Source organism: Salvelinus fontinalis, chromosome 3, assembly GCF_029448725.1.
Source record: "Salvelinus fontinalis isolate EN_2023a chromosome 3, ASM2944872v1, whole genome shotgun sequence".
Classification (NCBI taxonomy): domain Eukaryota; kingdom Metazoa; phylum Chordata; class Actinopteri; order Salmoniformes; family Salmonidae; genus Salvelinus; species Salvelinus fontinalis.
The window spans coordinates 42074069-42101646 of record NC_074667.1 but is presented as its reverse complement, the minus strand read 5'-3'; the positions used below and the strand labels follow the sequence as shown (position 1 = coordinate 42101646).

At 44.1% G+C, this 27578-nt stretch overlaps 1 protein-coding gene and 1 long non-coding RNA gene across 5 annotated transcripts; one reads left to right on the top strand and one right to left on the bottom strand.

The window, feature by feature from the left end:
• Positions 1-84: 84 nt before the first annotated feature.
• sdhb (succinate dehydrogenase complex, subunit B, iron sulfur (Ip)) lies at positions 85-7363 on the bottom strand. The gene is made up of 8 exons (XM_055916118.1): positions 7252-7363; positions 4464-4597; positions 2222-2307; positions 1434-1570; positions 1194-1310; positions 964-1065; positions 702-824; positions 85-578 (listed from the first exon to the last, which is right to left on the bottom strand). Exons 1-8 carry the CDS (start codon positions 7333-7335, stop codon positions 498-500), a joined length of 864 nt encoding a protein of 287 aa, XP_055772093.1. The 5' UTR covers positions 7336-7363; the 3' UTR covers positions 85-497.
• On the top strand, positions 6858-17578 carry LOC129849108 (uncharacterized). 4 transcript variants are annotated; one of them, XR_008758623.1, is made up of 6 exons: positions 6858-6997; positions 12898-12929; positions 13385-13453; positions 13562-13814; positions 16407-16480; positions 16692-17578. It is a non-coding gene; the product is annotated as an uncharacterized LOC129849108 (long non-coding RNA). The 4 variants fall into 4 exon arrangements; XR_008758624.1 differs by having other exon boundaries at positions 16436-17578; XR_008758622.1 differs by having other exon boundaries at positions 6859-6997; positions 13647-13814; positions 16407-17578.
• Positions 17579-27578: the final 10000 nt, after the last annotated feature.

Below are 27578 nucleotides of genomic sequence, written 5' to 3'. Positions count from 1 at the left end.
GAGAGGTGATAACTATTACTAAAGAATTAAAGTGAAAGAGACATCCGGTAAGAAGCAGGCATAATAACAAAGGAAACAATGGCAGGCATTAAAGCATTGGATTTATTACAAGCAGACTCCTGATAGATATAGTTATGACGGAAGAGCTGCAGATCATATACATATTTAATATCTGTGAATCCATCACACTCTGAACTCAAACCCACCCACACACACACACCTGCGAGACCAAACAATGGGTATATGAACTAAGGAATGCACCATTTAAATCAGTGGGTCAAGTCTCACATACGTATGCACCCATGCATTCACACAAACACACGCTCGCTACAGTACACACACCAATCCAGCGTGCACCCATTTCCCTTGGAGTCCAGTGTCAGTCAGTAGTGCTAGAGTGTGGAGGTGTTGAAGTTAACAGGTGTGCAGGCCCAGCAGAACCCACTGGTAGGGAATCTTAATTATAGTATAATTTATGGGGGGGGGGGGGGGGGGGTTCAAGCAGCAGCTGATTTCTTCTCCTTGTAAGTGGCCATCATCTTCTTAATCTCTGCAATCGCCTTCCCTGGGTTCAGGCCCTGTAAGAGTAGGAGAGAGGTGATGCATTTGAGTACAATGAGAAAGAAGATTGTGCTAGTAAGCAGTGAAGTTTACCGTTAGCCCTTGGAAGGGAGTAGTGCTGTTTACTAGACTGAGGTTACCTTGGGGCAGGTCTTAGTGCAGTTCATGATGGTGTGACAGCGGTAGAGGGAGAAAGGATCCTGCAGCTTGGACAGACGCTCCTCTGTGAACTCGTCTCGCGAGTCGATCATCCAACGGTAGGCCTGGAGGGAGGACGGACATGTGAGCTCACAAACAGTCCAAGGTGCATACACACATTCACCCATCAATGTCCCGTTGATCAAAACACAACTCTAAACAAAACATTTCCCTCAGACTAGTCTAAAACTCAAATACACAGACCTGCATGAGGACAGCAGGTCCCAAGTACTTGTCTCCATTCCACCAGTAGCTGGGACAGCTGGTGCTGCAGCATGCACACAGGATACATTCATACAGCCCGTCCTGGGAGGGAGAGAAATATCAAGTCATGAGGAAAGGGAGAAGACTACAGAATGGACACAATAGCAGCCCTCAGTTCATACATCTAAATTATGCTCATTGTTAATTGAACAAAGGTAATTTGGGTGTACCAGTTTTTGTCTGTCCTCCACAGTCTGATGGTATTGTTCCTTTCCCTCATTTGTCTCATCTTTCTTCTTCAGGTAGGGCTCGATCGACTTGTACTGAGCATAGAAATTACTCATATCCTGCAACCAAAACAGAACCCAATCACAAAATTCACTCTAATTATTACCATTGAAAGCCATAATGGTGGATAAAGGAATCCAGCCAGTTTGTGAAGAGCTTGTATGGAATGTCATGATACTCACAGGCACCAGGTCCTTGACCACGTACATGTGTGGCAGAGGGTAGATCTTGGTAGCCTTGCTGGTGTTGGTGTCAATCTTGTTCAGACAGGCCAGTGTGTTGCCTCCATTGATGTTCATTGCACAGGATCCGCAGATACCTGACCCATAGCAAACCCACATGCACACTGTATTACTCACCTTGGACATTATTTGAAGTTGTAGAAGGAACTGACACGTGTTAGGTTTCCTTGGCTAGAGCATATCCATCTGAGGATAGTCAGTCACTAGAACTAAGCTGCCCTGGTATCATCCCTGGACATCCTGTTCTTAGATAATTCCATCCCGGACACACTTTCCAACCTTAGTAGCCTTTGTGTGTGTGTGTGTGTGTGTGTGTGAACGGCTCATAGGAGCAGGAGCCCATCTGCTGTTTCTGTAGCATGAGGCAACTTGATGTACAAGTTACACCCTCTGGACAGGACGCTAGTCTATCGCAGGGCCTTACCCCTAATATATCTCCTTAGTGCCGAGTGCCAAGCAGAGACTCAACGAGTCCCATTTTTACAGTCTTTGGTATGACTCGCCCAGGGATCAAACTCCCAACCTCTTCTCCAATCTTTTTCCAACCTTGATGCTACCTAAATTCCCTCACGTAACAAAAATACAGCAAGTCAACCTTTAAGAACACTAATCCCAGCTCTTCTCTCACTCCCCACAGAACATTTAGTGATTCATTACTAGAATCAGTCCAACAATTTAATCTATTCATCAGTGTCCCAAACTAACCCCACTTCCCTTCCCACACTGACCCTCTCTGCAGGACCGACGGAAAGTCAGAGTGCCGTCCATCTCATTCTTGATCTTGATGAGGGCGTCTAATACCATGGGGCCACAGCTGTGGAAAGGAGGGAAGCACAGTCAATTTATTGTTTCCAAAGACACACAGGATCTATCAATGTCCACACACACAGGATCTATCATGGTCCACACACACAGGATCTATCATGGTCCACACACACACACCAACAGTCGTGAAGAGGGCACGACAACGCCTCTTCCCGCCAGGAGGCTGAAAAAAAAGTGGCATGGGCCCTCGGATCCTCAAAAAGTTGTACAGCTGAGCAACAGAGCATCTTGACTGGCTGCATCACCGCTTGGTATGGCAACTGCTTGGCATCTGACCGCAAGGCGCTACAGAAAGCAGTGTGGATCGCCCAGTAAATCACTGGGGCCGAGCTCCCTGCCACCCAGGACCTCAATACCAGGCGGTGTCAGAGGAAGGCCCCCCCAAAAAAAGTGTCAAACAATTCAGCCACCCAAGTCATAGACTGTTCCCTCTGCTACCACACGGCAAGCAGTACCGATGCACAAAGTCTGGAACCAACAGGACCCTGAACAGATTCTACCCCCAAGCCATAAGACTGTTAAATAGTTAAGTATTTATGTGCTGTGTGTATGTATATCAGTTTGTGAATTTAGATTGATATACTTGTAACTAACTAGGAATAGCACATAAATACATACACATTTTTTACTCATCCCATACACTGCGGCTACTGTGTTTTCTATCCTGTTGCCTAGTGATAGGACACACACCATACATCGACTCGGTACCCCATGTATATAGCCAAGTTATCGTTACTCATTGTATATTATTACTTTTCTATTTTCTTTCTCTCTGCACTTTGGCATGGGTCTGTAAGTAAGCATTTCACTGTTAGTCTACACCAGTTTACAAAGCATGTGACAAATAAAATTAGATTTGACAGCTGTACGCTGAAGAAATATGACAACAGGATTGACACATACTATACATATCCATGCTGTGAACTTGTGATATTACACCAAGGTATTTTTGGTACGATGCCTCATTGCCAGAGGTGAGCCAATAAGGCTGGACAGATAGTGAACAGGAGGACTGGGAACCTGTCCAGAGTATCGGGGTTATCCTCCTTAATTCCATATGAAGGGTGCTCATGATTCGCTCTCTAACAGTGTCATCATTTGAGTTAATACTTAATGCCCTGAACAACACTGCAACATGATCTTCTGTTTCTGAGAACTATATTCGAGAGATATAGTTGGCCGCCTTAAGACATGTGAAGTCATTATGTAACTCCCAAGTCACAAACTCCTAAATGAAAGAGGATGAACATCAACAGAACATGCCACTGCCCAGGACCAGTCAAGAACAGCCAGTCTAATCTACAGGTAGTCTTCCATCAACACCATATACAAGGGGAGCTCGGTACTAAAAAGATCTTGCACAGTAGCTAGATTCATTCAATTTGCGACAGATTCATGCAAAACAAATTAAATGCGCATTTTATCATATTTGCATTTCCACACCAGAGGTGTGTCAGACTGACTGTTAGGGATAAAAGGCTGTGCGTGATGAAGTTATGCAAATAAAATTTAAATAAACACTTTGTGCTTAAGTTTTCATGTACCGAATAAATAAAATAGGAGTTAAATGAGTTCCATTGTATTTTTTGCTCTACCGATAGAGTTGTCAGACAAACTGTTGCGACAAACGGCAAACTTCGTGCATGCTCTCGAGATAACAGGTCACTGATAAAGTGGGCACTGGGCAGGTTAGGGTATATGATGACATGGATAAGAGCAAGATCATTTTTGTTTGTTAATTGGCAGCTTAAGCACCGATCATCATGTCACTAGCATACAAATTAAGACCCACGATTTTATTGGAAAGGAGCATAAAGTTCATCACTGTGCACTTTCACCTCCCTGTAGCCTAAACTGTGTAATTTCTTGGAAAAGTATGCACAATAAATAATTTCCACCTCAATTCATTGCATAATTAATTTTAGACAAAAATATCCCACCATGTCGAATTAACAAATTGTCTGTCGACATTTATTAAAATTCTACCAACACTTCCTGTTTCCATCGTACTTTTATACGGCATGACTTTACTGACATAAAAACTGTAGATGGAAACGTGGTTTGTGATAATGTTCAATAAATGACAAAGTCCTTGGTCCAACAACCTAATGGAAGTATGCAGCTGATAAGGCGGGCTGTACTTACGTGTTGAGGTCAATATCAAAGGTCTGCATGCGGGGCTTGTCCCCAACTGTGTCTGGGTCCCAGCGGTACACCTGGAACTTCTTGATTCTAGGCTGTGGGGCTGTGGCCGCTGCTGTCTGGGCATACCGAACCGCCTAACAGTAAGAGAGGTGAGTGAGGACGACTGCTTCTTCCATGCGTGTCACAACAAAACACATGAATGACGACACAATGTTCCTGGCATGAGGATTGTATAAACAGTGATGAGTGAATAGTTTAACGTTAGTCCATCAGAGAGTAGGTGTATAGAAGGTATTTGAGGGAGTTGGGTGAAGTTGCCCCACCTAGACAATGATCTAAGGTCAGGATATGGGGAAGGGTAAGCTGATGCTACATCAGAGGAAACGTAATACCCGGTGGAGCAAGGTCAGACATATTTTGTGCCATTCCCATACCGTCCCCCTACAGATCACATAACATCAAGTGTTACAGAATCATCTAACCTTACACCACTAACCCAACTCATTCCGCACATAATGTATTTACTTCATTTTAAACATGTGAACAATACCACTATCTCCAATGGACAAAATATGAAGTATTGACAAGAAAGATGAAGCTAGATCAAACAATAGCGCAAAAGTGCCTTTAAAAAGGACTAAGCAAAGTCGGCCATCCTGTTAACATTACCGTGCTATTTTGACAGCCGTCGCTAAAACATCCACAAGTCTTTGCTTACTGTCAGCTTTGACACTAGCCGGTTAAACTCAACAATTTACGGTGGAGTTGACCGGTGACTGGTGTGGGAGGACTTGAGCTCAGACGTTTTTTGTGTAAAATGACAGATTTTTGCATCCAAAGAATCGCCAGCAATTGCACGCAATTACACAGCTTTGCACACTTGGCATTCTCTCAACCAACTTCACCTGGAATTATTTTCCAACAGTCTTGAAGGAGTTTCCACATATGCTCAGAACTTGTTGGCTGCTTTTCCTTCACTCTGCAGTCCAACTCATCCCAAACCATCTCAATTGGGTTGAGGTCGGTGGATTGTGGAGGCCATTGTCCTGTTGAAAAACAAATGATAGTGGGACTAAGCGCAAACCAGATGGGATGGGGTGTCGCTGCAGAATGCTGTGGTAGCCTTCCTGGTTAAGGGTGCCATGAGCTCAAAATAAATCACTGACAGTGTCACTAGCAAAGCACCCCCACACCACCTCCATGCTTCACAGTGGGAACCACACATGTGGACATCATCCGTTCACCTACTCTGCGTCTCACAAAGACACGGCAGTTGGAACCAAAAACCACAAATTTGGAATCGTCAGACCAAAGGACAGATTTCTACCTGTCTAATGTCCATTGCTCGTGTTTCTTGGCCCAAGCAAGTCTCTTCTTCTTACTGTTGTCCTTTAGTAATGGTTTGTTTGCAGCAATTCGACCATGAAGGCCTGATTCACATAGTCTCCTCTGAACGGTTGATGTTGAGATGTGTCTATTACTTCAACTCTGTGAAGCATTTATTTGGGCTGCAATTTCTGAAGCTGGTAACTCTAATGAACGTATCCTCTGCAGCAGAAATAACTCTGGGTCATCCTTTCCTGTGGCAGTCCTCATGAGCCAGTTTCATCATAGCGCTTGATGTTTTTGCAACTGTACTTGAAGAAACTTTCAAAGTTCTTGAAATGTTCCATATTGACTGACCTTCATGTCTTAAAGTAATGATGGAATGTTGTTTCTCTTTGCTTATCTGAGCTGTTCTTGCCATAATATGGACTTAGCCTTATTTGGTAAAATACCATCTTCTGTGGTAAAATACCATCTTCTGTTTACCACCCCTTGTCACAATCCAACTGATTGGCTCAAACGCATTAAGGAAAGAAATTCCACAAATTAACTTTTAACAAGGCACACCTGTTAATTGAAATGCATTCCAGGTGACTACCTCATGAAGCTGGTTGAGAGAATGCCAAGAGTGTGCAAAGCTGTCATCAAGGCAAAGGGTGGCTACTTTAAATAATCTCACATGTAAAATACATTTTGATTTGTCACTTTTTTGGTTACTACATGATTCCATATGTGTTATTTCGGAGTTTTGACGTCTTCACTATTATTCTACAATGTAGAAAATAGTAAAATAATAAAGAAAAACCCTGGAACGAGTAGGTGTGTCAACGTTTGACTGGTACCGTATCTATGCTGCATACCATTTTGTGCTATGATGCTGTAGGTGTGATCAATTCTTGATAAACTAAATCTAAACTATTCGGTTTCACAAAAATAGCGCTTCCAGTCAGAGGCATACTCAGTAGGAACAACACGTACGATTCAATGTGTCCTTCGCTATCAAATAAGCGTTTAAAACACAGGTTATCACAGGTCTCCCATTTTCCGGCTGTAGAAGTGGGAGATGTTGTAGTTTACTCTCGCGTGACTACGTGGTCTAAAATGGACTACAATGACAGCCCACCCACCACGGGCGGTAAATGAGAGACTGGATAAAAAAGCGTGTTTAAAACGCTTATTTGATAGCCAAGGACACATTCCACACAATCGTAAGTTTTGTTCCTGGAAATACTGAATATGCCTGTGTTGACTGGAAACGTTATTTTGGTTAAACCGAATAGTTTAGATTTGGTTGATCAAGTACGCCAGGCTACCGAGGCTTCCGCAACGAGCGGTCTGTAAACAATAGTTCGTTGAGGGACAAAGCAAGCAGCTAAATAACTAGCTGACAAACGCATGTCGTTCGAAACGATCAAAAATGCACATTCAGTTTAGGTAATCGTTCAAATGGACACAGCCTTACCACCATTCCGGCGGAAGAACGGAATGCCACGGCGCTACAGCGACCCAAGGACGAGAGACAAACGACCGACATCTTGAGCAACATGACGTTTCTCTGACCTCTCGCTGTATATGTTATACCAGAATGCACTGCGGTATTTCCTTTACGCCTCGATCAAACCGACAGTGTCATTGCATTTTGGTACACCAGAAGGCCATATGGCGCTAATAGAGGGGAATTAGGTTGGGTAAATTGACACCGAGGTAAAGACAGTTTCAGGTTGGATTTTCGACGATATTCATGCTTTCAAACCACTTGAGCTACAGACTCAAAATAAGTGCCATGATGTTGGAAAGTTGCGCACAACATTACACAGGTCTTATTTTCACGATTTGGACAATAATTCGCTTTGCAAAGCTAATAAACGTGGAAATGTATCAAGATGGCGCCAAAGAACATGGCTGACGTTTTACATTCTCCCAGCCAATTGTGCTATTTTGTTAGTTTTTTTGCTTTTTGTGTAACTTGTTTTTAAACTTATTGTGTACATAATTTTGCGGCTACAATAACTTCTGGGCATCAGAACTGCGATTACTCACCGCGTAGAAGGATATCCTGCTTTCACTGGAACGGCCCATATCCACGTATTTTGCGTGACGAAAAATGCAGGAAAAGGGGCCGCAGATCTGGCAGCCTTCTGAGAATCTTGGATAATCTAAGATTAAGATTATCCTACCAACAGGACATCAAAAACTAACATCTTATGTTTCATCGAGACGTGGCTGAACGACGATACGGACAATATAGAGCTAGCGGGATTTTCCATGCACCAGCAGAACAGAGATGCTGCCCCTGTAAAACGAGGGGTGGGGGTGTGTGTCTGTCTATTTGTCAATAACAGCTGGTGTGTGAAGTCTAATATTAAAGAAGTCTCGAGGTATTGCTCACCTGAGGTAGAGTACCTTATGATAAGCTGTAGACCACACTATCTACCAAGATATCATCCCAACCAGAAGCCATGGATTACAGGCAACATCTACATCGAGCTAAAGGCTAGAGCTGTCGCTTTCAAGGAGCTGGAGACTAATCCAGACGCTTATAAGAAATCCCGCTATGCCGTCAGACAAACCATCAAACAATCAAAGCGTCAATACAGGATTAAGATTGAATCCTACTACATGCCTCTGACCCTCGTCGGATGTGGCAGGGCTTGAAACTAGTACGGACTACAAAGGGAAACCCAGACGCGAGCTGCCCAGTGACGTGAGCCTACCAGACGAGCTAAATGCCTTTTATGCTCGCTTCAAGGCAAGCAGCACTGAAGCATGGACAACAGCACCAGTTGTTCTGGATGACTGTGTGATAACGCTCTCGGGAGCCAACGTGAACAAAACCGTTAAACAGGTCAACATTCACAAAGCCGCTGGGCCAGACAGATTACCAGGACGTGTACTCAAAGCATGTGCGGACAAACTGTCAAGTGTCTTCACTGACATTTTTAACCTCTCCCTGACCGAGTCTGTAATACCTACATGTTTCAAGCAGACCACCATAGTCTCTGTGCCCAAGGAAGTGAAGGTAACCTATCTAAATGATTACCGCCCCGTGGCACTCACGTCGGTAGCCATGAAGTGCTTTGAAAGGCTAGTCATGGCATCAACAGCATCCTCCCGGACACCCTAAACCCACTCCAATTTGCATACCGCCCCAACAGATCCATAGAGGACGCAATCTCAATCGCACTCCACACTGCCCTTTTTCACCTGGACAAAAGGAACACCTATGTGAGAATGCTGTTCATTGACTACAGCTCAGCGTCCAACACCATAGTTCCGACGAAGCTCATCACTAAGCTAAGGACTCTGGGACTAAACACCTCCCTCTGCAGCTGGATCCTGGACTTCCTGACGGGCCGCCCCCAGGTGGTACGAGTAGGCAACAACACGTTTGCCACGCTGATCCTTAAAAGTGTGGCCCCTCAGTGGTGTGTACTTAGTCCCCTCCTGTATTTCCTGCGTGGCCAAACACGACTCCAACATCATCATTAAGTTTGCTGACGACACAACAGTGGTAGACCTGATCACCGACAACGATGAGACGGCCTATAGGGAGGAGGTCAGAGAACTGGCAGTGTGGTGCCAGGACAACAACCTCCCCCAATGTGAGCAAGACAAAGGAGCTGATCGTGGACTACAGGAAAAGGCGGGCCGAACAGCCCCCCATTAACATCCATGGGGCTCTGTGGAGCGGGTCGAGAGTTTCAAGTTCCTTGTGTCCACTTCAACAAACTATCATGGTCCAAACATACCAAGACAGTCGTGAAGAGGGCACAACAAAACCTTTTCCCCCTCAGGAGACTGAAAAGATTTGGCATGGGTCCCCAGATCCTCAAAAGGTTCTACAGCTGCACCATCGAGAGCATCTTGACCGGTTGCATCACCGCCTGGTGTGGCAACTGCTCGGCATCTGACCGTAAGGCGCTACAGAGGGTAGTGCGAACGGCCCAGTACATCACTGGGGCCAAGCTCCCTGCCATCCAGAACCTATACAATAGGCAGTGTCAGAGGAAAGCCCATAAAATTGTCAGAGACTCCAGTCACCAAAGTTTTTTTTTTTCTCTGCTACCGCACGGCAAGCGGTACCGGAGCGTCAAGTCTATGACCAAAAGGCTCCTCAACAGCTTCTACCCCCAAGCCATAAGAATGCTGAACAATTAATAAAATCGCCACCGGACAATTTACATTGACCCCCCCCTTTTGTACACTGCTGCTACTCACTGTTTATTATCTATGCAAGGTCACTTCATCCCTACCTACATGTACAAATTACCTCAACTAACCTGTACCCCCGCACACTGACTCGGTACTGGTTCCCCCTGTATATAGCCTCGTTATTCTTATTGTGTTACTTTTTATTATAACTTTTTTTTGTCTGCTTGGTAAATATTTTCTTAACTCTTCTTGAACTGCACTGTTGGTTAAGGGCTTGTAAATAAGTAAGCATTTCACGGTAAAGTCTACACTTGTTGTATTTGGCGCATGTGACGAAGTTTTTGATTTGAAATGTGAGCAGCATTTTGTATTCCTAGTTGAATTAGTTAGGGAGCGTAAACAAAGTACAAACTTTTTTTGCATTCAAATTTCAATAGCTCCTTGGTCATGTGACCTACTGACAAACAGAATGTACACTCAGTGGGCCTTCACATTGCACACCCTTTAGTTAGTCCATTATAATCTCATGCGATTTTACATAAATTTTCAATGTTTCTCATTTCAATAGCTCCTTGGTAATGTGACCTATTGACCTCAAACTACTTTCAAAATGTACACGGACTTGCGGATACGGGCGCCGCGAGGCTTCCAGTGCGGTAACGCGACCGATCCCTGAGAAGCTGGCGGGAGCCCCGGTGAGAGTTCTCTTTTCTTTGTGAAGGGCAGGGCGCCCTGGAATGGGTTCGCCCTGAGAGATGGGCACAAGCCCTGGAAAGCGATGCGGTTTTCGTGGCGTCCGGTGAGCTCTCCCTGGCCCTTGAAAATCCGGGGGAGAGGGTGTAAATCTCACGCCGAGCTGTACCCATATCCACACCAGGTCTTCAAGGTGAACAGCCTCTGGCGTGTTATAACAATGTAGGTAAGGGAAGTTGGCAAAAAAGATCCGTAACTTCGGGATAAGGATTGGCTCTAAGGGCTGGGGTGCGAAGCGGGGCTGGGCTGGGGGAGCAGTCGCTCCGTCGCCCTCCTCTCGCCACCATTGGAAGTTCGTTGTGCGGCCCATCTCGCGGTCTCGCAAGGGGCTGCGTGCGAGGGTTTGTCGGGGTGGTGTCCATTGGCGGGCCGAAGGCGAACCTGTGGGGAGTTGGGTCCGGTGGTTGGCGGCGGAAAACCTGGGCGCGTGCCGGGCCCTTCTCACGGATCTCCCCAGCTACAGTGGTCGCCGGCCCCACACATTGTAGGTGGGGAGGTCTCCTCTACGCTCACTAGACTTGAGGCAGAGACTTAACCTATTGGCCCCGCAGTGATAGGGCATTGCATGGATCTGGCTCATTCCCTACGAAGTGGGAAGAGGTATCTCCAGCTTGTCTGGGGAGGGAGGCCTACGTCTGATGTGGGTAGTACCATCCACGCCCATTGATTTGCTGCATAACCATAAAATGGACGGAAGATGCCTAGGTTCCTACTGGGCACGGATCACTGAATGTCAACTTGATGAAATTTAAAGGAGCGTACCCACTTGTCGCCATCGCATTCAAAATCCCCCGTGGGGTGACTGTGACCCCCTCATTTCAAAGTGAGGAATATCGATGAAGCGCTGGTAAAGGTGGTTCCTATGGCTGTGTCCCAGAGGGCTGTCTGGGCAAGCAAATGATTGAAAGACAATGATTATTTTCTGTTGCTGTTGCTTCTTTCGACACCCGGTCGATGGTGCCGCTAGATACTGCGATGGGTATTTGGTTCTCAAGCCTATAAGTATTGCGCTGGCACTTGATGTCGATTGGGTGTAAAAACCCAGTTAAAGTCCGCTGAAGGTTAGTAGCGGCAACTGATGTCCAGTTTGTAAGACAGAAAATACTTTGACGATACCATCGGGCGTGACTCGAATGGATGTCAATTTGATGATATCTGACCGTAGCATGCTACCCTTAGCGGTCACACTCAAACCACTTTCGCGGTGGCTGTTACCCCCTTATGTCAAAGTAAGGAAATTCGATGAAGCGGCGGTAAACGACGGGACTTAATTAAGAGTCTCTTGAGGTAGCCAAATGCCTCGTCATCTAATTAATGACGCGCATGAATGAATGAAAGTGATTCCCACTGTCCCTACCTACTATCTAGCGAAACCACAGCCCAGGGAACGGGCATGACGGAATCAGCGGGGAAAGAAGACTCTGTTGAGCTTGACCCTAGTCTGGCACTGTGAAGAGACATGAGAGGAGTCGAATTAGTGGGAGGCCTCGACCGCCGATGAAATACCACTACTCTTATAGTTTTTTCACTTGCGGGGAGGTGAGCCCCGAGTGCTCGCGCCAGTTGCGACCCGCTCTGTGGACAGTGGCAGGTGGGGAGTTTGACTGGGGCGGTCCACCTGTCAAACGGTCAGAAACTTCCCGTGGAGCAGAAGGGCAAAAGCTCTCTTGATCTTGATTTTCGTTATGAATACAGACCGTGAAGCGGGGCCTCACAATCCTTCTGAATTTTTGGCTTTTAAGCAGAAGATGTCAGAAAAGTTACCACAATAACTGGCTTGTGGCAGCCAAGCGTTCATAGCGACGTCGCTTTTTGATCCTTCGCTGTCCCCTCTTCCTATCACTGTGAAGCAGAATTCACCAAGCGTTGGATTGTTCACCCACTAATAGGGAACGTGAGCTGGGTTTAGACTGCTGTGATACATTTGATTTCGGCACCATTTGTATTAGTTAGTTAGTCAGTCAAACATGTGTCTCTGCACACTCTCTCTGACAAATGCAGTTAAAAAATGAGAGCTGTGAATTCTCCTTACCAGAGTTTTGTTAGGCTGTAATGCACTTCACTTTATTGCTGAGTGACAACTGTAATAGCTTGCTAGTGATATTATTGTCATACCAGTGGCTTAACTGTAAACTGTTATAGTTTTTACAATATATGTTGCCATGCCAAGGCTCATTTTTGCTTCTTTCTTTTTTTCTCACAGACCAGCATGGTGTTGGGGGGCTTTTACAGAAGGTGTGTCATGTAACAGTTGGGTCTTTGCATAGCTGATGTTTAAACATAAAATACATTCGAAGAATTTTCATTCCAAAAATATATCCACTGGGGGGGGGGGGGGGGGGGGGGTCTTTAACTTTCAGGATGATCCGATATGTATATAGATACATGTTTATACATGGGATACATGGGGGAAAAAACTATTGAATTTGGTTATCTTTCACTGACAAGCTCTACTTGTTTGATTATGGGGGGACTAAGCATTTAATTGGCTTTTATAAACAGCCTTAGACTGCTCTGGAGAGAATCTGTCAGGCTCAGAGGTTTGTTTGTCCATGCAGAATATAGTAATTATTTCATGCTGTATGGTGCATTCTGATTAAGGACCCATATATGTCTGTTTTAACTTTTAACTGTCTACATTGATGTATGTTATTGTGTCACTCAATACCAATATACTGTGTTGTTACCAGATGGAAAAAAACTGCTCCCTGACTTTTGGGCCCATGCACTGGGGAAGGCTTGTGTTCAGGGACACCGTGGTAAGCAAGGCTGCATTCAACATGTGTTCCTCCTGCATTGATGATTGTCAACTGCAACACTTTTCCATTCATCAGAAGAGTTACATAATTGTGTGTCTCTTTCTGCAGGGTTAGTGTTTGAGGTGCTGGCCCCACGCTTCTCCTTCTTTGGTGTCTAATGATCACAACCCTCATGTCCTTTCCCCTGTCATAGCTACTGTAGTTCATGCTGGGAGGGATGCAGAAACAACCTGGACAGTAGCATAGTGCGTGTGAGAGGCATGGTGATGGTGGAGTGTCTGCGCTCCTGCATGCACATCAATGTAGTCAAGCTCAAATTTGGGGTACAGTATGGAGCTGACCCAGACTCAAAGCTGGATAGGTAAGAGATAGCATTATCATAATCAAATTCATAACACTCTGTAATACCTCTTGTTATACACTATTAACATGTTGTCTGTGAGACTGAAGTTTTAGATTTAATTCAAATCACTACAACTTAATTAATATTCCCACGGACAGTTAAGAAGGCATGGTATAGAGCTTGCCAGCTTGTATTCCTAAAAAACAGAAATGCGTTACCAGAAAATGTCACTTTCTGACCTTAGTTCCTTTTTTATGTCTTTATTTTAGTTTGGTCAGGGCGTGAGTTGGGGTGGGCATTCTATGTTGTTTTTATATGTTTTGTTCTATGGTTATATTTCTATGTGTTTGGCCTAGTATGGTTCCCAATCAGAGGCAGGTGTCAGTCGTTGTCTCTGATTGGGAGCCATATTTAGGTAGCCTGTTTTTCATTAGTTTTTGTGGGTGGTTGTGGGTGGTTGTTTCCTGTACCATATGGGACTGTTTCGATTTTCGTTTTGTTCATTCACTTTGTTATTTTGTATTTTTGTAGTGTTAAGTTTTATATATTAAAATGCGCTGCACATTGGTCCGATATCTCTTACTCCTCGTCAGAAGAAGAGGAAAGTCGTTACAGAAAATAAGGTCTGAGGTTAACACAGGCTTAGGAGATCTTATATGTTTTGTTCTATGTATTAATATCAGTTAACATTACCTTTATGAATAATGAAGCCTTTATGTTATTTGTATGATTACATAAATGCTTCAAAATGTACAAAAAGTGTCATTGGCTGATGATGATTATCTCATAGATCAAAACATACAAGATCTCCTAAGCCTGTGTTAACCTCAGACCTTATTTTCTGCATGTTGAAGTTGGAAGTTTACATACACCTTAGCCAACTACATTTAAACTCAGTTTTTTACAATTCCTGACATTTAATCCTAGTACAAATTCCCTGTCTTAGGTCAGTTAGGATCACCACTTTATTTTAAGAATGTGAAATGTCAGAATAATAGTAGAGAGAATGATTTATTTCAGCTTTTATTTCTTATATCACATTCCCAGTGGGTCAGAAGTTTACATATAGTCAATTAGCATTTGGTAGCATTGCCTTTGCATTGTTTAACTTGGGTCAAATGTTTCGGGTAGCCTTCCACAAGCTTCCCACAATAAGTTGGGTGAATTTTGGCCCATTCCTCCTGACAGAGCTGGTGTAACTGAGTCAGGTTTGTAGGCCTCCTTGCTCGCACACGGTATTTCAGTTCTGCCCACAAATTATCTATAGGATTGAGGTCAGGGCTTTGTGATGGCCACTCCAATACCTTGACTTTGTTGTCCTTAAGCCATTTTGCCACAACTTTGGAAGTATGCTTGGGGTCATCGTCCATTTGGAAGACCCATTTGCGACCAAGCTTTAACTTCCTGACTGATGTCTTGAGATGTTGCTTCAATATATCCACATCATTTTCCTCCCTCATGCTGCCATCTATTTTGTGAAGTGCATCAGTCCCTCCTGCAGCAAAGCACCCCCACAACATGATGCTGCCACCCCCGTGCTTCACGGTTGGGATGGTGTTCTTCGGCTTGCAAGCGTCCCCCTTTTTCCTCCAAACATAACGATGGTCATTAGGGCCAAACAGTTCTATTTTTGTTTCATCAGACCAGAGGACATTTCTCCAAAAAAATATGATCTTTGTCCCCATATGCAGTTGCAAACCATAGTCTGGCTTTTTTTATGGCGGGTTTGGAGTAGTGGCTTCTTCCTTGCTGAACGGCCTTTCAGGTTATGTCGATATAGGACTCGTTTTACTGTGGCTATAGATACTTTTGTACCTGTTTCCTCCAGCATCTTCACAAGGTCCTTTGCTGTTGTACTGGGATTGATTTGCACTTTTCGCACCAAAGTATGTTTATCTCTAGGAGACAGAACGCGTCTCCTTCCTGAGCGCTATGATGGCTGCGTGGTGTTTATACTTGCGTACTATTGTTTGTACAGATGAATGTGGTACCTTCAGGCGTTTGGAAATTGCTCCCAAGGATGAACCAGACTTGTGGACGTCTACAATATTTTTTCTGAGGTCTTGGCTGATTTCTTTTGATTTTCCCATGATGTCAAGCAAAGAGGCACTGAGTTTGAAGGTAGGCCTTGAAATACATCCACAGGTACACCTCCAATTGACTCAATTTATGTCAATTAACCTATCAGAAGCTTCAAACGCCATGACATCATTTTTTTGAATTTTCCAAGCTGTTTAAAGGCACAGTCAATTTATTGTATGTAAACTTCTGACCTACTGGAATTGTGATACAGTGAAATAATCTGTCTGTGCACAATTGGTGGGGAAATTACTTGTGTCATGCATAGAGTAGATGTCCTAACTGACTTGCCAAAACTATAGTTTGTTAACAAGAAATTTGTGGAGTGGTTGAAAAACAAGTTTTAATGACTCCAACCTAAGTGTATGTAAACTTCCGACTTCAACTGTATCTAAAAACTCTACTTGTATGCTTTGTCTAACGAACCATGGCGGAGTCAGTGTCTACAAAAAGAAGGCATTTCTATTTTTCTCTATAGTAGTGTTGTATTAACTAAGCTTTATGTCGCTGTCCTGTGTGTGTATGAACCAGTGATGATTTGCTCACCCCCTACTGACCAGGAGATGAGCCAAGATGTCCTGCCTTGCTATCCCCAAGACTGGAGGGTAAGCTACAGTATATAGGTCTCTCCATGGGTGGAAGATGGACGTTTAAGCTTATAAATGCTTAAATCCCTTGACGTATTGTTGATTTCCACTATTTTTTAATATAAAAATGCACTGGATTGGTTGAAAAGTGATACTAAACTTACACTGAGTGTAGAAAACATTAAGAACACCTTCCTAATATTGGGTTGCCTCCCCCTTTTGCCCTCAGAATAGCCGCAATTCATCACAGCATGGACTCTACAAGGTGTCAAAAGTGTTCCACAGGGCCCATGTAGACTCTAATGCCTCCCACGGTTGTGTGAAGTTGGTTGGATGTCCTTTGGGTGGTGGACCATTTTTGATACACACAGAAAATTGTTGTGAAAAACCCAGCAGTGTTGCAGTTCTTGACACAAACCGGTACGCCTGGTACCTACTACCATACCCCGGTCAAAGGCTCTTCAACCTGCCTCCTCCCATTCATCTATACTGATTGAAGTGGATATAACAAGTTACATCCATAAGGGATCATAGCTGGATTCACCTGGTCAGTCTCTCATGGAAAGAGCAGGTGTACATAATGTTTTGTACACTAAGTGTACATCCTGTACCATGTACAATTTTGACAAGGTGGAAGATACATACTGAATTTATACTGTTTTTATACTAAGATGAACCAAGATATGTGTTTCTTTTTCACATACTTGTTCATTGGTTTTTGCAAAAGTTGGTTGATTGGTCGGTTCATTGGTTCTGCAATATGTTGATGCCATTGATTAAAAAGGGAAAGAATAGGATGCCATGCCCAACCCAAAATATAAGCTTGTTTTACTCCATTGTTTTATAAATAGAATTGTTCAAATAAATTCTCAGTTAGTTTTATAAATAATGATGATGATTACTAAATATTACATGAACTGTAAATATGAACCATCAAAACCAAATGAAAACCCCTTTTGTTCATATGTATTTGCAATAATAACGGTGAGACATGGAATAGTTAAACATGTATCTTTTGGATGTTTGAAATATGAGTAGGATGTTTGAAATACGGCTAGAGTAGGTGATTTGAGTCATGCTTCTTCAGTAGTGGAATAAAAACATTTAGCACTTGAATGTTGTCAATAAATACTCTGTGTAAGTACTGCAGTGATGTATGATGGTTTATAAAATTGTTCATAGACCAATTTTTGATACTGTGTCTGTATGCAAGTACGTTGAAACAGTGACCTGAAAAATATGTATTTTCACTTTCAACCAAAAGCGAACGTAGACGGACGTCTTTGTAGTCATCTTTTAAACGACATAAAATATGTATTTTCAACGACATAAAAAAGACGTCTTTTCAACATCAACCGAACGTAGATTCGACGTCGGGCATAGTCGTCTTTTCAACTACATTTTGCTAGGTGGGACTCCTTGCTTCAGCAAAATGCTAAGCCAAGCTAACAGACGTTAGTTTCTTCTGAAGTATGTAGTGAACATAGAGCAACGGAAGAATTACGTTTGAGTAGGCAAGATACTGTAGTTACAGTAATATAATACACTGCTCAAAAAAATAAAGGGAACACTTAAACACCACAATGTAACTCCAAGTCAACTCCAAGTCAATCACACTTTTGTGAAATCAAACTGTCCACTTAGGAAGCAACACTGATTGACAATACATTTCACATGCTGTTGTGCAAATGGAATAGACAAAAGGTGGAAATTATTGGCAATTAGCAAGACACCCCCAATAAAGGAATGGTTCTGCAGGTGGTGACCACAGACCACTTCTCAGTTCCTATGCTTCCTAGCTGATGTTTTGGTCACTTTTGAATGCTGGCGGTGCTCTCACTCTAGTGGTATCATGAGACGGAGTCTACAACCCACACAAGTGGCTCAGGTAGTGCAGCTCATCCAGGATGGCACGTCAATGCGAGCTGTGGCAAGAAGGTTTGCTGTGTCTGTCAGCGTAGTGTCCAGAGCATGGAGGCGCTACCAGGAGACAGGCCAGTACATCAGGAGATGTGGAGGAGGCCGTAGGAGGGCAACAACCCAGCAGCAGGACCGCTACCTCCGCCTTTGTGCAAGGAGGTGCACTGCCAGAGCCCTGCAAAATGACCTCCAGCAGGCCACAAATGTGCATTATATGTATATATATATAGATTTATTCTAGTCTCTGACATGGCTAATTCTGATTATTCTTGTATTTTTTTTATGTTCTGTGATATGTGTATTGCTTTTTTATTTTATTTCTTGGTATTATTGCACTGTTGAAGCTAGAAATACAAGCATTTCGCTGCACCTGCGATAACATCTGCAAATCTGTGTATGCAGTCAATAAACTTTGATTTGATGAAAGAGTTTATGTAACACAGTTGTTAGTAAGCTAACAGAGTTTTACTTTATTTGTTGCTCAAATAAATGTGGGACCACTACTTGCGTGTGTAGTCAGTGAAGCTTTCACCAGATGCTCATTGCATCAACAAGAGATTGGGTGCGTTTGAGTGGTAAGCCGAAAGTAGCCGACTGTGGACGAGTAAAGTCGAGGAAGGTACATATGCACAGACAGCAAGTCGGACAACATGGCATTCGTATGTTAATGCCGATGAAGTGGATGCTATCGAAATTCCACTTCTACACAATGCTGAACATGATCAACATGGTCCAAGGAATGAATATCCTGATAAGGAAATTAGATATCAGCCCAAGTTCTTTCTAACATTCACAAGACTTGTTTTGTATTTTTGTGATGGTTTTCTCAAAATATAACCAGCTAGTGAGTGCATAGGCTACTAGAATGAGAACATATAGGTGTTTTTGCAGCGTATGGAATATGCTATGTTGTTTGCCAGTACTTCATGCCCTTGTACCTTCCTCATTATTGTTTGTGATTGTGCAACATGGAATTGTAATAGATGTGATTAAATGAGTCCACACAGATTCTTACTGTATGGTAATTAATTGCAAGTCAGCATCACTACAGTCTGGAGTGTATTTCTTAATTTCTCAACCTTTATGTTGCTTTTGTCAGTCAGCATGTAAGGAACAGAATTTGATTCAGTCATATTAAGGACAAAACACTCACGAGGGGACGGACTAAAGTTAAACTGTTACATTAAATATACATTTCTTTAGAGGCAAGTGGAAACATAACCAACCCTGCTTACATTCTCCCCTGCTGAATTACACTTGCATACTACAAAGAAACAAAATGAGGTATGCAATACCTTGCAATGCATATGTCACCAAATATTCCAGTGCAAAGACTATTCTCTAAAGAGAATTAGGGGAATTCAAAGACCCCGTAGGAAAACATGCCTGTTACATGTTCAGTACACTCCGTGACAATAAGAACCTCAGACAGAAAAACCTTGGCCTACATGACCACTGACCCATTACCTCCATGGGGTCTCTTGAAAGTTAAAAGTTTTTTTTTTTTTTTTTTGGGGGGGGGGGGCTACAGACTTGGATCCTAATCCAAGTGGAGCGATGGGTAACGATGCTTCGTGGGTGTCAGTTGTTGATGTGTGCAGAGGGTCCCTGGTTCGCGCCCGGGTCGGGCGAGGGGACGGACTAAAGTTAAACTGTTACATTGATGCTGTTGACCCGGATCACTGGTTGCTGTGGAAAAGGAGGAGGTCGAAAGGGGGGTGAGTGTAACCAATGTGAAATGGCTAGCTAGTTAGCGGTGGTGCGCGCTAATAGCGTTTCAATCGGTGACGTCACTCGCTTTGAGACCTTGAATTAGTAGTTCCCCTTACTCTGCAAGGGCCGCGGCTTTTGTGGAGCGATGGGTAACGATGCTTCGTGGGTGTCAGTTGTTGATGTGTGCCGAAGGTTACCTGGTTCGCGAGGGGACGGACTAAAGTTAAACTGTTACACTCACACCATGATCGCACACACCTGCCAAAATGTCACATAGACAAAAGAGGTTGTATTTTCCTATAAAGGCTGAGACCCAACTCTTGTTGGTTGGCCTCTTGACTGTTGCACCTGTTGTGCGATTGTTAACCAGCTCCATTTTTGCAAATCTTATAAGAAAATAAGATGTTTTGAGGAATCTACAGTCTATCTCTTCTTTTCTGCTTAGCATTTCCATGACAATAGCCACCCTTCACCTTGATGACAGCTTTGCACACTCTTGGCATGTTTATAACCAGCTTCATGTGGTAGTCACCTGGAATGCATTTCTATTAACAGGTGTGCCTTATAAAAAGTTAATTTGTGGAATTTCTTTCCTTCTTAATGCATTTGAGCCAATCAGTTGTATTGTGACAAGGTAGGGGTGGTATACAGAGATAGCCCTATTTGGTAAAATACCAAGTCCATATTATGGCTAGAACAGCTCAAATAAGCAAAGAGAAATGACAGTCCATCATAACTTTAAGACATGAAGGTCAGTCAATCTGGAAAATGTCAAGAACTTTCAAAGTGCAGTCGCAAAAACCATCAAGCACTATGATGAAACTGGCTCTCGTGAGGACCACCACAGGAAAGGAAGACCCAGAGTTACCTCTGCTGCAGAGGATAAGTTCATTAGAGTTACCAGCACAAATAAATGCTTCACAGAGTTCAAGTAACAGACACATCTCAACATTAACTTTTCAGAGGATTGCATGAATCAGGCCTTCATGGTCGAATTTCTGCAAACAAACCACTACTAAAGGACACCAATAAGAAGAAGAGACTTGCTTGGGCCAAGAAACACGATCAATGGACATTAGACCGGTGGAAAATAATCCTTTGTTCTGATGAATCCAAATTTGAGATATTTCGTTCCAACCGCTGTGTCTTTGTGAGACACAGAGTAGATGAACGGATGATCTCCACATGTGTGGTTCCCACCGTGAAGCATGGAGGAGGAGTTGTAGAAAGGCCAATGGAGTTTGTGGAATCGTCCTTTAATTCATGGCTACTTACTCAGCTGGGCCAGCTTCCCTGAGGAGCTAAAAGCTCTGAAAGCCGGTAGGGAAGTGGCTAAGGACAGCCGTCTTCTCACTCTTGCCCCAGAGTACGACCAAATCCTCGGATTGATCAGAGTCGGAGGGAGGCTGCGCCAAGCAGAAGTCTTGGATCCCGATGCTATCCACCCAATTATCCTTGACTCCAGACACCTTCTCACCAGCTTCCTCATCAAGAGTTATGATGAGAGGCTTCTCCCCCCAGGGCCAGAGAGAGTCTATGGGAAGATGAGGCGGAAGTACTGGATACTTGGAGGACAAGGAGTCATTCGTAAGCACCAATACGACTGCATGTTATGTCAGAGATGGCGGGCCAGTGCAACTGTGCCCAAAATGGTGGATTTTCCCCCTGCTCGCTTGTGCGTTCTCAAACTCCCTGTCACGTTCTGACCTTTATTTCCTTTGTTTTGTCTTTATTTAGTATGGTCAGGAGTTGGGGTGGGCAGTCTATGTTTGTATTTCTATGTTTTGCTGTTTCTGTGTTTGGCCTGATATGGTTCTCAATCAGAGGCAGGTGTTTTGTGTTGTCTCTGATTGGGAACCATATTTAGCTAGCCTGTTTTGTGTTGGGTTTTGGGGGTGGTTGTTTTCAGTCTTTGTGTGTCTGCACCAGATAGAACTGTTTCGGTTTTCACTTTGTTGTTTTGTAATTTGAAGTGTTCAGTTTCAGTTTCATTAAATAAGATGAACACTAACCACGCTGCGCTTTGGTCCTCTCCTTCCACCGACGACAACCGTTACACTCCCCTTCTGGTCAACAGGAGTAGATTACTTTGGCCCCTTTACGATCAAGCTAGGTCGTCATGTGGAGAAGCGCTGGGTCATTCTGTTCAAGTATTTGACAACTAGATGTGTCCACCTGGACCTATAAGCGAGTTTGGATACTGAAGCCTTCCTCATGGCCCTACGGTGGTTTATCTCCCGACAGGGGAAACCCTACGAGATTCTGGCTGACGGGCACAAACTTCAAGGCAGGAGAAGCCAGGTTGAAGGAAGCCTTCCAAGCAATGGAACCAAGCCTCCAGGATCAACTGATGGACCAACAAATCTCCTTCAAATTTAACCCTCCAGGAGCTCCTCATTTTGGAGAAACATGGGAGCGAGAGATCAAATCGGTAAAGACGGCCTTACGTGTCGTCCTGGGGGACCAAACTGTCACTGAAACTGTCTTGCGGACCGTCCTGCTAGAGGTGGAAGGGATACTGAACTCCAAACTCTTGAGATATCTCTCTGCAGACATCGCTGACCCAGATCCTGTTACACCAAATCTGCTCCTGATGAGGCGCCGAGATGCGTCACTTCCTCAAGCCATGTATGCTGATACCAACCTCGTTGGCAGACACCGGTGGCGACACAGTCAGATCTTGGCTGACCATGTCTGGGCCAAATTCATTCGGGATTACCTACCAAGCCTACAGCACAGAGGGAAATGGTGGAAAGAAATGGCCAGCCTGGACACTGGCCAAGTAGTAATGATAGTGGGCCCTCAAGTGCCTCGAGCCTCCTGGCTGGTGGGCCATATCACCAAGACCATGCCTGGGACCGACGGTTGTATTAGATCAGTGGAGATCCAGGTAAAGAACCGGACATATATCCGATCAGTTGCCCAACTAATTCCTCTCCATTGAGATGACAGAGGACGTGGAGCGATGAGCCTTTTGAGGAGTTTGGAATTTAACAAATTCCCGGGATGGCTGTGGAAAGGCCCATGGAGTTGGTGGAATCATCCTTTAATTCATGGCCACTTGCTCAGCTGGGCCAGGGGAGCTTTAATTAGGTCAGGTGGAAATGTCCGACAGATCTCAACTCATTAAAAGGAGGAAAAGGCCTCCTGCGGGGACGGGGGCTGGGATTAAAAATAAAAATAAATGTAATAAAAATATAGGAAAAAAACACACATCACGACAAGAGAGACAACATAACACTACATAAAGAGAGGCCTAAGACAACAACATATCATGGCAGCAACACATGACAACACAGCATGGTAGCAACACATCATGACAACAACATGGTAGCAACACAACATAGCAGCAGCACACCATGGTAGCAGCACAAAACATGGTACAAACAGTATTGGGCACAGACAAGAGCACAAAGGGCAAGAAGGTAGAGACAACAATACATCACTCAAAGCAGCCATAACTGTCAGTAAGTGTCCATGATTGAGTCTGTGAATTAAGAGATTGAGATAAAACTGTCCAGTTTGAGTGTTTGTTGCAGCTCGTTCCAGTCGTTAGCTGCAGTGAACTGAAAAGAGGAGCGACCCAGGGATGTGTGTGCTTTGGGGACCTTTAACAGAATGTGAATAGCAGAACGGGTGTTGTATGTGGAGGATGAGGGCTGCAGTAGATATCTCAGATAGTGGGAAAGTGAGGCCTAAGAGGGTTTTATAAATAAGGATCAACCAGTGGGATTTGAGACAGGTATACAGAGATGACCAGTTTACAGAAGAGTATAGAGTGCAGCGATGTGTCCTTTTAGGAGCATTGGTGGCAAATCTGATGGCCGAATGGTAAAGAACATCGAGCCGCTCGAGAACACCCTTACCTGCCGATCTATAAATTATGTCTCTGTAATCTAGCATGGGTAGGATTGTCATCTGAATCAAGGTTAGTTTAGCAGCTGGTGTGAAAGAGGAGCGATTACGATAGAGAAAACCAAGTCAAGATTTAACTTTAGCCTGCAGCTTTGATATGTGCTGAAAGAAGGACAGTGTACCGCCTAGCCATACTCCCAAGTACTTGTATGAGGTGACTACCTCAAGCTCTAAACCCTCAAGAGGTAGTAATCACACATGTGGGGAGAGGGGCATTATTCTTACCAAACCACATGACCTTTGTTTTGGAGGTGTTCAGAACAAGGTTAAGGGCAGAGAAAGCTTGTTGGACACTAAGAAAGCTTTGTTGTAGAGTGTTTAACACTAAATCTGGGGAGGGGCCAGCTGAGTATAAGACTGTATCATCTGCATATAAATGGATGAGAGAGCTTCCTACTGCCTGAGCTATGTTGCTGATGTAAATTGAGAAGAGCGTGGGGTCTATGATCGAGCCTTGGCGTACACCCTTGGTGCAGGCAGTGGCTGAGACAGCAGATGTTCTGGTTTGATACACTGCACTCTTTGAGAGAGGTAGTTAGCAAACCAGGCCAAACCAGGCCTCAGAGACACCAATACTCCTTAGACGGCCCACAAGAATGGAATGGTTTACCGTATCAAAAGCTTTGGCCAAGTCAATAAAAATAGCAGCACAATATTGCTTAGAATCAAGGGCAATGGCGACATCATTGAGGGCCTTTAAGGTTGCAGTGACACATCCATAACCTGAACAGAAAACAGATTGCATACCAGAGAGAATAGTATAGACATCAAGAAAGCCAGTCAGTTGATTAATGACAAGTTTTCCAACACTTGTTAAACAGGGCAAAATAGAAGTAGGCCTATAACAGTTAGGATCAGCTTGATCTCCCCTTTTAAATATAGGATGAACCGTGGCTGCCTTCCAAGCAATGCGAACCTCCCCAGAGAAGAGAGACAGGTTAAAAAGGTCAGAGATAGGCTTGGCGATTATAGGGGCAGCAACCTTAAAGAAGAAAGATGTTTTTTTGGGGTCAAGTTTAAGGAGCTCCTTTAGCACCTCGGACTCATTGACCACCTGCAGGGAAATAATTTGTAGCGGGGCAGGGGGAAAAGAGGGAGGAGCATCGGGGCTAGTTGCATTAGAAGGGGTGGGAGATGAGGAAATGTTTGACGGGCAAAGAGACATGGCTGAGTCAAATAGGAATCCTGACTTAATGAAGTGCTGATTAAAAAGCTCAGCCATGTGCTTCTTGTCAGTACCAACCACATCATCAACTTTAAGGGACATGGGCAGCTTGTGAGGGGGAGGGTTTATTCTCCAGGTCTTTAACCGTTTCCCAGAACCTCTTGTGGTTTGACACACAGAGAGAGAACTGCTTCTTAAAGTAACTAACTTTGGCCTTCCGGGTAGCCTCAGTGCACTTTTTCTCATTTGCCTGAACAAGAGTATGCGTGTGCCGAGCCTTTCACCAAATGCAATTATTGAGGTGTAGTAACTCTGCAAGATCACGGTAGAACCAGGGGATAAACCTTTTTTTTATTCTAATTTTCTTTGATTCTTTTATTTTCAGAGAAAATACCAAAAAATAAGGTCCAAGCGTATTTGACAGAGGGGATCAAGCTGATTCTATACCAATTGAAACGCCCCTGGCCCAGCTGAGCAAGTGGCCATGAATTAAAGGACGATTCCACCAACTCCATGGGCCTTTCTACAGGAGGTGTGATGGTGTGGGGATGTTTTGCTGGTGACACTGAGTGATTTATTTAGAATTCAAGGCACACTTAACCAGCATGTCTAGCACAGCATTCTGCAGCGATATGCCATCCCATCTGGTTTGCACTTAGTGGGACTATCATTTGTTTTTCAACAGGACAATGACCCAACACACCTCCAAGCTGTGTAAGGGCTATTTGACCAAGGCCTCCACAATCACCTGACCTCAACCCAATTGAGATGGTTTGGGATGAGTTGGACCTCAGAGTGAAGGAAAAGCAGCCAACAAGTGCTCAGCATATGTGGGAACTCCTTCAAGACTGTTGGAAAAGCCTTCCATGTGAAGCTGGTTGAGAGAATGCCAAGAGTGTGCAAATCTGTCATCAAGGCAAAGGGTGGCTACTTTGAAGAATCTCAAATATAAAATATATTTATTTAACACTTTTTTGGTTACTACATGATTCCATGTGTTACTTCATAGTGTAGATGTATTCACTATTATTCTACAATGTAGAAAATGGTATAAATATAGCAAATCCCTGGAATGAGTAGGTGTGTCCAAACTTTTGACTGGTACTGTATATATACACTGCTCAAAAAAATAAAGGGAACACTTAAACAACACAATGTAACTCCAAGTCAATCACACTTCTGTGAAATCAAACTGTCCACTTAGGAAGCAACACTGATTGACAATAAATTTCACATGCTGTTGTGCAAATGGAATAGACAAAAGGTGGAAATTATAGGCAATTAGTAAGACACCCCCAAAAAAGGAATGGTTCTGCAGGTGGTGACCACACACCACTTCTCAGTTCCTATGCTTCCTGGCTGATGTTTTGGTCACTTTTGAATGCTGGCGGTGCTTTCACTCTAGTGGTAGCATGAGACGGAATCTACAACCCACACAAGTGGCTCAGGTAGTGCAGCTCATCCAGGATGGCACATCAATGCGAGCTGTGGCAAAAAGGTTTGCTGTGTCTGTCAGCGTAGTGTCCAGAGCATGGAGGCGCTACCAGGAGACAGGCCAGTACATCAGGAGACGTGGAGGAGGCCGTAGGAGGGCAACAACCCAGCAGCAGGACCGCTACCTCCGCCTTTGTGCAAGGAGGTGCACTGCCAGAGCCCTGCAAAATGACCTCCAGCAGGCCACAAATGTGCATGTGTCTGCTCAAACGGTCAGAAACAGACTCCATGAGTGTGGTATGAGGGCCCGACGTCCACAGGTGGGGGTTGTGCTTACAGCCCAACACCGTGCAGGACGTTTGGCATTTGCCAGAGAACACCAAGATTGGCAAATTCGCCACTGGCGCCCTGTGCTCTTCACAGATAAAAGCAGGTTCACACTGAGCACATGAGCACATGTGACAGACGTGACAGAGTCTGGAGAGGCCGTGGAGAGCGTTCTGCTGCCTGCAACATCCTCCAGCATGACCGGTTTAGCGGTGGGTCAGTCATGGTGTGGGGTGGCATTTCTTTGTGGGGCCGCACAGCCCTCCATGTGCTCGCCAGAGGTAGCCTGACTGCCATTAGGTACCGAGATGAGATCCTCAGAGCCCTTGTGAGACCATATGCTGACACATGCACATGAGAACTGAGAAGTGGTGTGTGGTCACCACCTGCAGAACCATTCCTTTTTTGGGGGTGTCTTACTAATTGCCTATAATTTCCACCTTTTGTCTATTCCATTTGCACAACAGCATGTGAAATTTATTGTCAATCAGTGTTGCTTCCTAAGTGGACAGTTTGATTTCACAGAAGTGTGATTGACTTGGAGTTACATTGTGTTGTTTAAGTGTTCCCTTTATTTTTTTGAGCAGTGTATATATATATTTTTTTTTTGTATTACTTTTTGTATTTTGTTATTGGCATAAT